Below are 14,341 nucleotides of genomic sequence, written 5' to 3'. Positions count from 1 at the left end.
CTGCAAGCTGTAGTCTTGCAGTGGGCAGACATGTCTCACCTTCAGCACTGGGGCCCCCCAGGGTTGTATCCTGAGCCTCATGCTGTACTCATTGTACCGTTACAACCCAGTCTAGGTTGGGCCGCAAAAACCAGCTCGCGATTCAATGGAATTGACCTTTAAACAACTGAAGTCAGGAATAATAAACACCAACAGGTTTGTTCAAAAAGTTATTCTATATTGTAAAACACACAAATATGTACATATAACTGTACAAAGAACTAACACTAATTGTACCGTCAGGGTGGGCCAAGGCTAAAATAATAAACAAAAGGAATTTTTTTGGTAGCTAGTTTACCTGAAAGTAAAATAACAACAAAGAAAAAAGTATCCTTCCCTAACTGCCTAAGCCAAAAAACAGAGACAAAATAACCCCTTTCCCAAAAGAAATGGCAGCCACACCCCTACTGCCAGTGAACCGAGTGCAAAATATATACAGTGGCGAATAGAATATACAAACATGCACAGGGACAACCAAACACACAGTCAAAAACCAGGCAAGCATCAAAAACTAGAACAGCAGTCAGAATAAAGAATACAAGCAGCACAACAAATACACTCTCTGAACACCAAAGCACATGTAACCACTTCCAACATCCCACACTATTCTCGTGCCTCTTCCTCTTCAAATAGGGTTGTCATTCAGCGATCTCATCCTGGGAGGCGGGAGCAAGACAGGCTAGGGCAGGCTGGAAACTCTGGGAGGGAGTTCGGACTTGCACACAAAAATATGGCACAGCACACAGAAATTTCCCATCCCAAAGATGGCGGGTTGTAACAGTACACATGACTGTGTGGCCACTTCCAACTCTACTACCATTGTCAAGTTTGCTGACAACACAGTGTGTTTGGCCTGATATCTGATAATGACAAGAAGGCCTACCTAGAGGAGGTTAAAAGTCTGGAGAGCTGGTGCCATGGGAAAAACCTCTTAATGAATATCTGCAAGACAAAGGACTTGATAGTGGATTTCAGCATGAAGCAGGAGAGGAGATACCACCCTCTTAATATCAGTGGGACCCCAGTGGAGACATTGTTTGATAACAGGAGGACAGTTGTCAGTAACTTGGTGTTCACACACGTAGGACACACATGGTCCTGTCACAGTAACACCCTGGTAAAGAAGGCCCAGCAGTGTCTTTATGAACTTAGATGCTTAAGAGATTTTAATCTGCCCACTAAGGTGCTAAGGAGCTTTTACACCTGTACCATCAATTGCATCCTGACTAGAAACATCACAGCCTCATTTGGGAACAGCATCAAGCAGGCTAGGTAGACTTTCCAGAGGGTGGTGCGATCAGCTGAGCACACCATCCGCACTGAGCTTCCTGACCTGCAGTGTATCTACAACAAGCAGTGCTGGACCAAGGCCAGGAAGTTACGTGAAGTAATTTTTTAATTTGAGAAGCTGTGGGTGGAGAATATGTGGTCTGCGTGAGGGTTCAAACCATTCTTGAATCCAAGGGAAATGAGGGGCATTGGCTCTGGTATTTTGGGAATTCAAAATCTAAACACTACAATTACTGATTAATTTGGTGATAAATTGTTTTATATAGGCACATTACCATATACAGTATAGCATTCTGTCAATTGCTCAATTGTCAATTGCTCAAAGTATTTCTATAAAATGTTTTGTAAAATAAAGGTGGTTTTTTGTATGTTTTTTTTTTTTAAAGGGACAATAGTGATCATGCCAGCTCCAGTTTCACAATAATGGTCCTAAAATGGTTTATATTTGCAAGGCCCAAACTGCTAATAGTATCTGTAATAAACTTACTATTATGGTAAACAAATTTTAGTTGTGTTCTATGGGACCTAATGTGAGGAAGCTAAAGACCAACATATGTCTCACCTACAGTGGTTGTTGAAAGTGTGTGACCACATTTATCCATAAATATGACCAAAAACATGATTGGATTTTCACATAAGTAGACACAATTAAACAAATGAGACAAAAATATTTATACTTGGTCATTTATTTATTGAGGAAAATGATCCAAAATTGCATATCTATGAGTGGCAAAAGTATGTGAACCTCTAGTATTAGCAGTTGATTTGAAGGTTAAATTAGAGTCAGGTGTTTTCAATAAATGAGATTACAATCAGGTGTGAGTGAGAACCCTGTTCTGTTTGAAGAACAGGGTCTATCAAAGTTTGAACTTCACAGCACATGTTTGTGGAAATGTATCATGACATGAACAAAGAAGATTTCTGAGGACCTCAGAAAACGAATTGTTGATGCTCATCAGGCTGGAAAAGGTTACAAAACCATCTCTAAAGAGTTTGGACTCCACCAATCCACAGTCAGACAGATTGTGTTAACATGAAATCAATTCAAAACCAAAGAACAAACTCAAGACCAGGAGTGGTCAACCAACAAAGAGCACTGCAAGAGCAAGACGTGTAATAGTCCATGAGTTCACAAAGGAACCCAGAGTAACTTCTGAGCAACTAAAGACCTCTTTCCCATTGACAAATGTTAATGTTCAGGAGTCCACCATCAGGAGAACACTGAACAACAATGGTGAGCATTTAAGTGTTGCAAGGAGAAAACCACTGCTCTCCATAAAGAACATTGCTGCCTGTCTGCAGTTTGCTAAAGATCAAGTGGACAAGCCAGAAGGCTAATGGAAAAATGTTTTGTGGATAGATGCCAAAATAGAATTTTTGGTTTAAATGAGAAGTACTATGTATGGAGAAAGGAAAACACTACATTCCAACATGGTGGTGGTAGTATCATGGTTTGGGACTGTTTTATTGCATTTGGTCCAGAACGGCTTGCCACTGTTGATGAAAAAAATAATTCTGAATTATACTAGCAAATTCTAAAAGAAAATGTTAGAACATCCGTTCATCAACTGAATCTCAAGAGAAAGTGAGTATGCAGCAAAACAACGACCCTAAGCACCCAAGTCATTCTACCGAAGAATGGTTAAAGAAGAATAAACTTAATGTTTTGGAATGAGCAAGTCCTGACATTAATCCAATAGAAATGTTGTGGAAGGACCTGAAGCAAGCAATTCATGAGGGCTAAAATTCCTCCAAGCTGATGTGCAGGACTGATCAAAAGTTACTGGAAAGATTTAGCAGTTATTGTTGCACAAGGGGGGCACATCAGATACCGAAAGCAAAGGTTCACATACTTTTGCCACTCACAGATATGTAATACCATGGACCATTTTCCTCAATGAATAAATGACCAAGTATAATATTTTGTCTCATTCATTTAACTGGACTCGCATTGTTACTTTGAGGACTTGTGGGAAATATAAAAAAATCTAATTGGTTCACAAACTTTCAAGCACAACCATATTAATTGAGCGTGGTAAATTGTGTACAATGTGCAATTAAAACTGTTAATATAAAAGGTCTTTCCAAAAGAAAAAAAAAAACAAATATTTAGAGTAAGATTTTTAAGCATTCCTCCCCATCATATGCTTTTTAGAATTCTTCTCTGGTTTTAGTAACATTATATAACATTTTGGAAGAAATATGCAAAATAGTAAAGCAAAACTTGAGGCCAAAATGGCAAATATCTCCACAGCTACAGTGAATTTCCCAGGAGAACTGACATAAGCTGGAATAAAAGTGATCCATACTGCACAGAATATGAGCATGCTGAATGTGATGAATTTGGCTTCATTAAAATTATCAGGCAACTTCCGAGCTAAAAATGCTAAAATAAAACATAAAAGAGCCAAAAGTCCAATATAACCCAAAATGGCCCAGAAACCTATGGTTGAGCCCAAATCACATTCGAGAATGATCTTTTCCTTATAGTGTTTTAGATTTTTGAACGGAAAAGGAGGGGATATTGTCAACCAAAGCACACAAATAAGTACCTGTATGAGAGTGAAAGCAAGAACACTTAGTCTTTGCTGTAAAGGCCCAAACCATTTCATGATATTACTGCCTGGAAGTGTTGCCCTGAAGGCCATTAACACCACTAATGTTTTCCCCAGAACACAGGAGATGCAGAGGACAAATGTAATCCCAAACGCTGTGTGGCGCAACATACAGGACCAGTCAGAAGGTTGACCAATGAAAGTAAGTGAACAAAGGAAACACAGAGCCAATGAGAAGAGCAGCAAGAAGCTCAGCTCAGAGTTGTTGGCCTTGACTATTGGGGTATTTTTATATCTAAAGAATATGATTGCTATTATTACAGTTATAAATGTACCAATAGCAGAAATAGTTGTCAGTAAAATTCCCATAATTTCATCATAAGACAGATATTCAATTTCCTTCTTTACACATTCATTCCTGGGTGGATTTGACCAATACTCTTGTTCACATTGATCACATGCAATAGAATCTGTAACAGAGTTAGAGCACATAAAAAAAAAATATTATAGACAATTAAAATAAATTCTACTACTATCACCAAGAAGAAAATAAATAAATAAATAAATGAATAATAAAAAAATTAAATACATTATTATATATGTATATTGCTTTGACATTAGTATTTCATATTTTCCCTGTTCCCATTTTTACCTGTCATGTTACTGATCTCTCCTTCAGCACATGGTATGCAGTCAAAACAGCATATAGGCTTCCCTTTCTGTACAGCCTTCCTTGTGCCAGGAGGACAGCTCTCACTGCACACAGATATTGGTATCTATTATCCAGAAAAACATGTGATTATTTACAAAATAATTTTTATTACTTTAATTGATGGTTTTTACAAATAATGTTTTTCAAATACATCAAGTAACTACAAAGAGAAATGCTAATTTGATTATTCAGTCCCATACACTTTTTATTGCTTGTACACACCTTATTGGTACCTCGTGCCCATGTAATTGAGGTCATGTTTACATTTAATCGATCATGAACAGGAAAGGATGAGTCATAGAGTCCAACAGTGACAAATTCATGTTGGTGTTCCTTACTTGTTTTCCAGTTTATTACTTCATATTTTGCAGCAGGGTCACCATTTAAATCAAAATAAACTTCTTCTCCTTCAGCTGTTACAAAACGCACTCTTTTTAGGTGCTCTAGGAACTGATGAATTGAATAAAAATGTAAAAAAAATTACATTTACAGAAATGGGCCACAGTAAGATGTTATTATGGATTTGTGTATTTTTCACTGATATGTGTTTGGAAAAAATGGTTTGACCTAATGATTAAAAGAGAGTTTTAACTCACTGTAAGAGGATCGGGTTGCTTCTTTGTAGGACATGTTTGCCTGCAGTCAAGAAGGCCATGTAGGGTATGGGCAACAGCATATACCCCCTTATATACATTATTGAAAATAGGCAGCAGTGACATGTCTGTGAATGTGTTTTCTATGTCAGAAAGTTTCTCATTGCCTGTGCAAATTTTTGTATCTACTGAATCATTCTGAGTATGGTATTTACACTTAAACATAGCCTCCCAGAATTTAGTAAAAATTTCACTTCCTGCAGATTTCAGTGGATTTATATCTAGAATGAAGTCCTTCAGACCCATCACCTTTGTTTTGGGAATAGCCAGCCCTATGGCTCCTTGCAGAATATTATGCTTATCCAGTGTGGCTACAGCAGAATCAGAGATCCAGCCCTCAGTTCCCACCCACTGATATCCAGTGATGTTGTGCTCAAAAAACACATGGAGTAAGATCTCCAAGTCCCAATGAGCAAGAAAAGCAACAATCACTCGAGAAGTGGAACTTTTGATTTGCTCAACAATTCTCAGCACTTTTTCTTGTGAGTAGGTTCTAAAAAATGGAAGGGAATATTCTAAGCAGACACCCAGTTGTTCTGCGATTTTAGAGAATGTGGCCATGCCACTGTTCCCATAATCATCATCAGTTCTTAATGCTCCCACCCAGGTCCAACCAAAGTGTTTGACCATTTCTGCCAGTGCTCTGCTCTGATGATAATCACTTGGAATAGTGCGCAGAAATGAGGGATATTTCCTTTTGTCACTGAGACACTCGCAAGTGGCATAGTGACTGATCTAGACGGATTGACACTGGAAGATTAGGTATTATGAACATTCAGAGCTTTTGCCACATAGATGAAGCATGAAAAGCAAAAAAAAAAAAAAAAACATAAAAAACATAACACTGCTAATTACATAAATACTTACAATAGGGACGCTAAAAGGGCCAATACTTTTTGCAATGGCCATGCACGGTGAGGAGGCTGTGTCTCCTATTATGGCTTGTACCTGGGCTGGCTTTGTACAGATCTCATTTGGGTCTGATTTCTCATTTCCATTAATGAGTTCCAGTGCCACTTTTACCCCCCTTGCCATTGAACTACATGTGTCATAGATCTTGTAACCCAGTGAAACTCCAGGCAGTAATGAAGAGCTGTTGTTGATCTCTTCTACTGCAAATATCAATGCCTGTGAATACTGGAAGGCTCTGAAATCAAGACTAAATAAATTAAAAGACAGAGACAAGATAGGACAAAACTTTGAACACTGCTGATCTTTGTGTTAATAATACCACAGATGTAATGCACTAATGCTGCTTACCTCATGCATTTTAGTGGCGGTGGCATCGACACATAGGATAAGTCTCTGATTTCCCAACTACTATGAAATGGGAAAATCCCTCCAACAATAATATCACCAGTTTTCCATAACTGTGGGTATACAGGCTCTCCTTGCAGGCTACATGCCATTTCATTAGCTGTAGAAAAATTAATCATGGCTATTACCACATGTAGGAATGTAAAGACAGGCTCCATGCATCTAAAAATGTTCAGGTAGAGATTAAGAGTGAATGTACTAGGAACAAAGATTCAGCAAGCTGAACTGGAAAAACATTCTGGTATTTATACAGTTGGAAATACAAGTCCTCTAACGTAATTTTACACTAGTGGGCCGCAGTACGTGGAGGTGTAACAATGGAACCTCCTGTTTTACCCATGGGTTTTTGTTTCACAAACAGAAAGAGACCAAATTAATTTATTAACCCTTTAATTTATTTTTAATGAAAGATTTCTGTGGAAAAAATGGTATGCTGGTAAAGCTCTGGTATCAGGCCACCGCATCCAAAAAGAGTATTTTTGGCATATATTTAATTTGCCTGTTTGTATTGAGCTTTACAATAACCAGTGGCCAGACATTAGATAATTTTGTACAATTTTAAGAGAACATCAAGATACATTTGCAATTTGTAAGATTTATTATTAACTATTCAGTTTATTTCACACAGTTACAACATGTTTTTAAAAAATCACATTGTGCATTCTTTATCGTTTCTTTCTTTTTTGTTTGTAGTATTGGTGAGACTACCACATAAATCATTTATATCTGATATTTCAAATGATAACTACTAATATAGAAAAAATATATGCAACTACTAACACAACTACTAAATATAGAATAAAAGATATAAAGACAAAATATACAGAAAGCCAAATGACTCCTCATATGGTGGACATACAGTGCATCCAGAAAGTATTCACAATGCTTCACTTTTTCCACATTTTGTTATATTACAGCCTTATAACAAAATGGATTAAATCCATTATTTTGCTCAAAATTCTACAAACAATACCCCATAATGACAATGTGAAAGAAATTTGTTTGAAATCTTTGCAAATTTATTAAAAATAAAAAACAAAAAAAGCACATGTACATAAGTATTTACAGCTTTTGCTCAATACTTTATTGAAGCACCTTTGGCACCAATTACAGCCTCAAGTCTTTTTGAGTATGATGCTACAAGCTTGGCACACCTATTTTTGGGCAGTTTCTCCCATTCTTCTTTGCAAGACCTCTCAAGCTCCATCAGGTTGGATGGGAGTGTCGGTGCACAGCCATTTTCAGATCTCTCCAGAGATGTTCAATCGGGTTCAAGTCTGGGCTCTGGCTGGGTCACTCAAGGACATTCACAGAGTTGTCCTGTAGCCACTCCTTTGTTATCTTGGCTGTGTGCTTAGGGTCGTTGTCCTGTTGGAAGAAGAACCTTCGCCCCAGTCTGAGGTCCAGAGCGCTCTGGAGCAAGTTTTCATCAAGGATGTCTCTGTACATTGCTGCATTCATCTTTCCCTCGATCCTGACTAGTCTCCCAGTTCCTGCCACTGAAAAACATCCCCACAGCATTATGCTGTCACCACCATTCTTCACTGTAGGGATGGTATTGGCCAGGTGATGAGTGGTGCCTGGTTTCCTCCAGACATGACGCTTGCCATTCAGGACAAAGAGTTCAATCTTTGTTCAATCTTTGGTCTGAGTCCTTCAGATGCCTTTTGGCAAACTCCAGGCGGGCTGTCACGTGCCTTTTACTGAGGAGTGGCTTCCGTCTGGCCACTCTACCATACAGGCCTGATTGGTGGAGTGCTGCAGAGATGGTTGTTCCTCTGGAAGGTTCTCCTCTCTCCACAGAGACATGCTGGAGCTCTGTCAGAGTGACCATTGGGTTTTTGGTCACCTCTCTGACTAAGGCCCTTCTCCCCCGATCGCTCAGTTTGGCCGGGCGGCCAGCTCTAGGAAGAGTCCTGCTGGTTCCAAACTTCTTCCGTTTACGGATGATGGAGGCCACTGTGCTCATTGGGACCTTCAATGCTGCAGAAATGTTTTTGTTCCCTTCCCCAGATCTGTGCCTTGATACAGTCCTGTCTCAGAGGTCTACAGACAGTTCCTTGGACTTCATGGCTTGGTTTGTGCTCTGACATGCATGGTTAACTGTGGGACCTTATATAGACAGGTGTGTGCCTTTCCAAATCATGTCCAATCAACTGAATTTACCACAGGTGGACTCCAATCAAGTTGTAGAAACATCTCAAGGATGATCAGTGGAAACAGGATGCACCTGAGCTCAATTTTGAGTGTCATGGCAAAGGCTGTGAACACTTATGTAAATGTGCTTTGTTTGTTTTTTATTTTTAATAAAAATAAAACAAATTTCTTTCACATTGTCATTATGGGGTATTGTTTGTAGAATTTTGAGGAAAATAATGAATTTAATCCATTTTGGAATAAGGCTGTAACATAACAAAATGTGGAAAAAGTAACGCGCTGTGAGTACTTTCCCGATGCACTGTACCGATCTTTTAACCAAATAACCAAGTTTTCTAATGAGAAAAAGAAACAATCAAACTCAACAACAAAGCAACAGTGACCTCTTGTGCCTTGTGGATGGGAGTGTTGACATCCCAGAAGACACCAGTGCCATCAGGGTAGAAATGTTTCATCATAGGATAAAGGTGATCAGTCAGAACAAGTTTGTATTGATTTGCAGTGACTCTTCACACTAAGGGGACATTTGGACCAACTCCAATACATTGACTTAGAAAGAGGGTTGTCAGCATGTTCTAACCTAAAAATTTAAAATAATTAAACGGAGTTGTTTCAACAGAGAAACTGTATTGTCAGCATTACCAAACAAATGTTTATTCAGTCAATGTAATGTCTGTAGTGAAATGCACACATTCATAAAAACAGTACAGTCTGTCCCTTTGTGCACACTGACGCTGAGATGAACAACTGAACGGCAACTAACTTGCAAGAAGCTTTGAAACAAAAAATACAAAAACACTATGAAACACTCTCATACAAAAAAAACAACAACAAAAAAACAAATATGCGAGAGAATCGAAATTGAATACGGATTCAAGGTGATACAATTAGGATTATCTTCATGCAACCCTCTGCTGAAAGCTACATCAAAAGATGATCCTTTATCCACTGCTTTCAAGTTCATGCAGTATTACAGAGACAATTTTGAGGTCATTGATTCAGTTGAATATATACAAATCAGTCTTTCCAAGTTGTGCCCATCTTAAAATCCTTGAGTTATTAATTATCATGCAGCTTGTCAAAAACATTATAGATCTTTTAAAGATGGTCAGCTCTTTAAACCTAATGAGTTTCTCTCCAACTCTTTTTGTGTCTATATTGGTACAAATCGCAATATTCTGCGGGTATGTTTTGTGTGTTTTGATGTGTTAAATCTGTGCAGGTTGGGCCGTTCCAGAATCCAGTCCAGGCCTTCCTGCCCTGCCTTGGATGCTGCTCCCTCAGCTTTGTGTGCTGCTTCTGAACCAAAGATGATGTCATCTATGGGCGACAATATTTAACAACGACAGAAGCCAGTGCTGTCAGCTTCATTTTGCCGATGCTCACTAATTTTGCCTTTGTGGTTGTGCTTGATAGTCTGCTCTATATTTATCTTGTGATGTTTCTGGTTTTTGAACTCTACCTGTCCTGACTCTGAGAGTGATCTGCCCTTTGATATCGGTTTGCTGACTACATGTATATATAGTCACATTGATGTATTTTTGTATATATCAAACATTGTATATATTCACCAGTTGTAGCTATTTAGTGTTTAAGCAATCAATTTAACAAGTAACACCTGTCAGTCACATGTTCCAATACTTTTGCTCAACTAAAAATTGGGTGGTCTGATACAAATTGTGCTATGTGTCGTGTAACACATCTACATAAAAATACCCAGAAATAAAAGCTCATATTCGTCTTTTGATCTGAAACCCAAATGTCAATGCAAATACAGCTGGGCTCTCAAATCTCTAAAAGAGTATATTGTATTTGAGGGTTGTTGAAAAATTGCAATGGACAATTCAAGTGAAAGTTGTTTTCCTTATTTTGTGCCTTGTTTTAGGATGTGGAGAATACTGAGAAAGAAATGGCTCACACAGGTAATGGAATCTACATTGTCAAAGCTACTGACCCAGCATCTCCAGGTGCATGGAGCTCCTGAACCTGAACGATCCACCTGACCTCAAGTACATGCTTGAGTTGTTTCAGAAGGTTGTGATAATACTTGATGCACACAAGCATTCACACAAAATCCAGATACTGGAAGAAAAAAAAAAAAAAACTGATTGAATGATTTGGGCATCCAAGACAATTGCAAGAAGGATTTTGTTGTTGTTGTTGTTAAAAGGACTGTGTTTTGAAATTGTTTGAAAATGTTTTGAACTGTGACTTTTTATTTTCAGTATGGACAATTGAAAACTGTATACTACTTCTGAAGTTTCTGAAAGCTCGAAAAGTTTAAATGAAAAATAGAGCATTTGGGGCATACTGCTTGTCTCCTTTACACACACTCTTATTTTAACTATTTCAACTTTTTGTCTTTTTGGAAGAAAGAAATTGAAAAAACATGTATTTTTTTTCTTAACTTACTGTTCAGCAGGATGTTTTGTTTTTTTTAAAACAATGAGAAACTGTTTTTAATTTTGAAGTGAATTTATTTTATGTTTATTGGTAAATTTAAAAAGTGGTGTATGTGACATAACAATTAGCAAATAAATATTCACTATAATAAATGTAACTTTTGAAAATATTCTCAGTTTATATTTATTGGTACTGGTGGCAGTTTTGTAGATCAAATTAAAATCAGCTGAATTACAGTTACTTAACTACATCAGATAATGGAAATACATAACTTTGTGTTGCTATTACTCTGTTTCCTTTAGTTCAACATAACATTATCAAGTAAAAGGGACATATATACGACACAATATGTTAACAAGTACAAATGGTTTGCATCTATTTAAATACCATTTGTCGTGTTTTCTTGAATTTCTCTAGTACATAATTTAATTGTAGTTGTGTGGAACCAATTGACACAGCTTTTTACAGTAAATATAACATTTTTTTTTTTTTTAAGTGTCTAGATTGAGGTGTTGCTTCCAGGTTGGATTTCAGGGCCATATATATGCCACAAATGTACAATGGATATAAATAGTCTTCACACCAATACATTTTCTTGATATCTTCTTGGTTTCATCTGACTGCTGAAGCCATGGGCCGCAAAGATCTTACACAGCATGTATGGGGTCTCACTTGTCAAAAGGTATCAATCAGGAGATAAGTATAAAATAATTTCCAAGGAACATTGTGAAGACCATCATCAACAAGTTGAGAAAAGGTGTTATGGTCTGATGAGACTAATTACAATAGTTAATTATTATACCTTTTGGAATTGTGGAATTTGGGTGGTCTTGGGTGACTTAGTTGAGTTTGGATGTTTTTAGTGAGAAAGGGCTTCTGTCTAGCCACCATACCATAAGTGAATGCTTTAAGGCTGCATTTCCTCAGCCAGAACTGGGGCTTTTATGGGCAGTGGTGGTTTGGTGGTTAAGGCTCTGGTTTACTGATCGGAAGGTCAGGGATTCAAGCCCCAGCACTGCCAAGCTGCCACTGTTTGGTCCTTGAGCAAGGCCCTTAACCCTCTCTGCTCCAGGGGTGCTGTATCATGGCTGACCCTGTGCTCTGACCCCAGCTTCCTAACATGCTGGGGTATGCAAAGAAAATAATTTCACTGTGCATATGTATATGTGATCAATATAGACTCATTTTATACAGTAAGGTGGGGGGAATCAGGAATAGCTACAAATACCAATAATAAAAGATGAAAAGAAATTTCACCTTCCAGCATGACAATGACCCTAAGCATATAACGACAAACAGCAAAGGAATAGCTTAACCAAAAGAAGATAAAAAGTTTTTGAATGAACTTGCCAGAGCCCAGATCTGAATACAACCAAAAATCTGTGGGGTGACCTGAAGCAGGCTGTGCACAGGAGATGCCCTTAGAATTTGATGGATCCCCCGTGTTTCACTTTACTTGTATTCTTTGTAATTTCACAATAAAGGTGGGGGAAGATCTGACAAGATTTAGCTTGTGACATGTTTCATTCTTTTACTTCATAAAAACCTACCATTTTAACAGGCATGTGTAGACTTTTTATAAGTAAGTAACTTTTTATACTCTAAGTGAATACCTATAGTACTTACTCAACTATCTGGGATTTTACCCATCAGTTGTTTCTTATTATTTTTTTCTGGTTTTAATATAATTATGTAACACTTTGGGAAAAAAATGCAAAATAGCAAACCAAAGCTTGATGCTAAAATGGCAAATATTTCCACAGCTACAGTGAATTTTCCAGGAGAGCTGACATAAGCTGGAATAAAGGTGATCCAAACTGCACAGAATATGAGCATACTGAATGTGATGAATTTAGCTTCATTAAAATTATCAGGCAACTTCCGAGCCAGAAAAGCCAAAATAAAACATAACAATGCTAAAAGTCCTATATAACCCAACACAGCCCAAAAACCTATAGCTGACCCCAAATGGCATTCTAGAATGATCTTTTCCTTGGAGCGCTTTAGATTCTTGAAGGGGAAAGGAGGGGATATTGTCAACCAAAGTAAACAAATAAGCACCTGTATGAGAGTGAATACAAGAACACTGAGTCTCTGCTGTGGCGGCCCAAACCATTTCATGACATTACTACCTGGAAGTGTAGCCCTGAAGGCCATTAACACCACTACAGTTTTTCCCAGGACACAAGAGATGCAGAGGACAAATGTGATCCCAAACGCTGTGTGACGTAGCATACAGGACCAATCAGAAGGCTGACCAATGAATGTAAGTGAACAAAGAAAACACAGAGCTAGCGAGAAGAGAAGCAGGAAGCTCAGTTCAGAGTTGTTGGCTTTCACTATTGGGGTATTTCTATATTTAAATAATACTATTGTTATTAACATTGTCATCAATGAACCAATAATTGAAGCAGCTGTTAGCAAAATCCCCATAGTTTCCTCATAAGAAAGATATTCAATTTCTTTCCTTACACATTCATCTCTCTGAGGATTTGACCAGTAATCTTGCTGACATTGTTCACAGGTAATGGAATCTGTATAGAAAGGAAATGAACAACAGCAGAAAGCAAAATATTATTGTTACTTCTGCAGCAGTTCTTGTAATAAGGAATTCAAATATCTAGTGACAGCAGCAATATAAATCTACTTCATATTTGTTTCCCTTTTGGGGTCTTTGTACCTGTCATGTTACTGATCTCTCCTTCAGCACATGGTAGGCAGTCAAAGCAACAGATAGGCTTTCCTTTCTGTACAGCCTTCCTTGTGCCAGGAGGACAACTCTCACTGCAGACAGATTTTGGCACCTATGATAAAGAACAACATTTAATAATCTCAAAATGCATATCATGATATGTTTAACTTCTAACTTTCAAATACACATTGTAACTACTCACTTCATTAGAGGACTGATTTGACTGTACCAAATTTACAGTGTCTACCTTTTTACTCACCTGAGTGTCATTCTGTGCCCACACAATACATGTCATATTTATCATTAGATGCTCACTCAAGGAGATAGAGGAGTCATAAAGTCCAACAGTCACAAATTCATGTTGATATTCTGCATTTACTTGCCAGTTTATTATTTCATATTTTGCAGGAGGGTCACCATTTTCATCAAAATAAACTTCTTCACCTTCTTTGCTTTTAAAATGCACCCTTTTAAGGTGTTGTAGAAACTGTTAAGACACAGCACAGTCTATATTGTAATTAAC

At 37.7% G+C, this 14,341-nt stretch overlaps 3 protein-coding genes across 3 annotated transcripts; all 3 read right to left on the bottom strand.

Annotated features, from left to right (window-relative positions):
• Positions 1-2,702: 2,702 nt before the first annotated feature.
• Positions 2,703-4,492, bottom strand: LOC128607049 (extracellular calcium-sensing receptor-like). Its single transcript, XM_053623668.1, has one exon. It carries the CDS (start codon positions 4,374-4,376, stop codon positions 3,453-3,455), a length of 924 nt encoding a protein of 307 aa, XP_053479643.1. The 5' UTR covers positions 4,377-4,492; the 3' UTR covers positions 2,703-3,452.
• A 633-nt stretch (positions 4,493-5,125) lies between these two features.
• Positions 5,126-6,535, bottom strand: LOC128606274 (vomeronasal type-2 receptor 1-like). Its single transcript, XM_053622313.1, has 3 exons — positions 6,510-6,535; positions 6,198-6,396; positions 5,126-5,984 (listed from the first exon to the last, which is right to left on the bottom strand). Exons 1-3 carry the CDS (start codon positions 6,533-6,535, stop codon positions 5,184-5,186), a joined length of 1,026 nt encoding a protein of 341 aa, XP_053478288.1. The 3' UTR covers positions 5,126-5,183.
• A 6,217-nt stretch (positions 6,536-12,752) lies between these two features.
• LOC128606273 (extracellular calcium-sensing receptor-like) lies at positions 12,753-14,290 on the bottom strand (the record flags this gene model as incomplete). The annotated part of the gene is made up of 3 exons (XM_053622311.1): positions 12,753-13,660; positions 13,807-13,930; positions 14,066-14,290. Coding segments are annotated over 3 exons (1,257 nt in total), but the record flags the coding sequence as incomplete, so codon positions are not given.
• Between the last annotated feature and the right edge of the window lie 51 nt (positions 14,291-14,341).

Source organism: Ictalurus furcatus, chromosome 4 (assembly GCF_023375685.1).
Source record: "Ictalurus furcatus strain D&B chromosome 4, Billie_1.0, whole genome shotgun sequence".
Lineage (NCBI taxonomy): Eukaryota > Metazoa > Chordata > Actinopteri > Siluriformes > Ictaluridae > Ictalurus > Ictalurus furcatus.
Note: the sequence above shows the minus strand (reverse complement) of the source record. Positions and strands in the feature narration are given on the sequence as shown.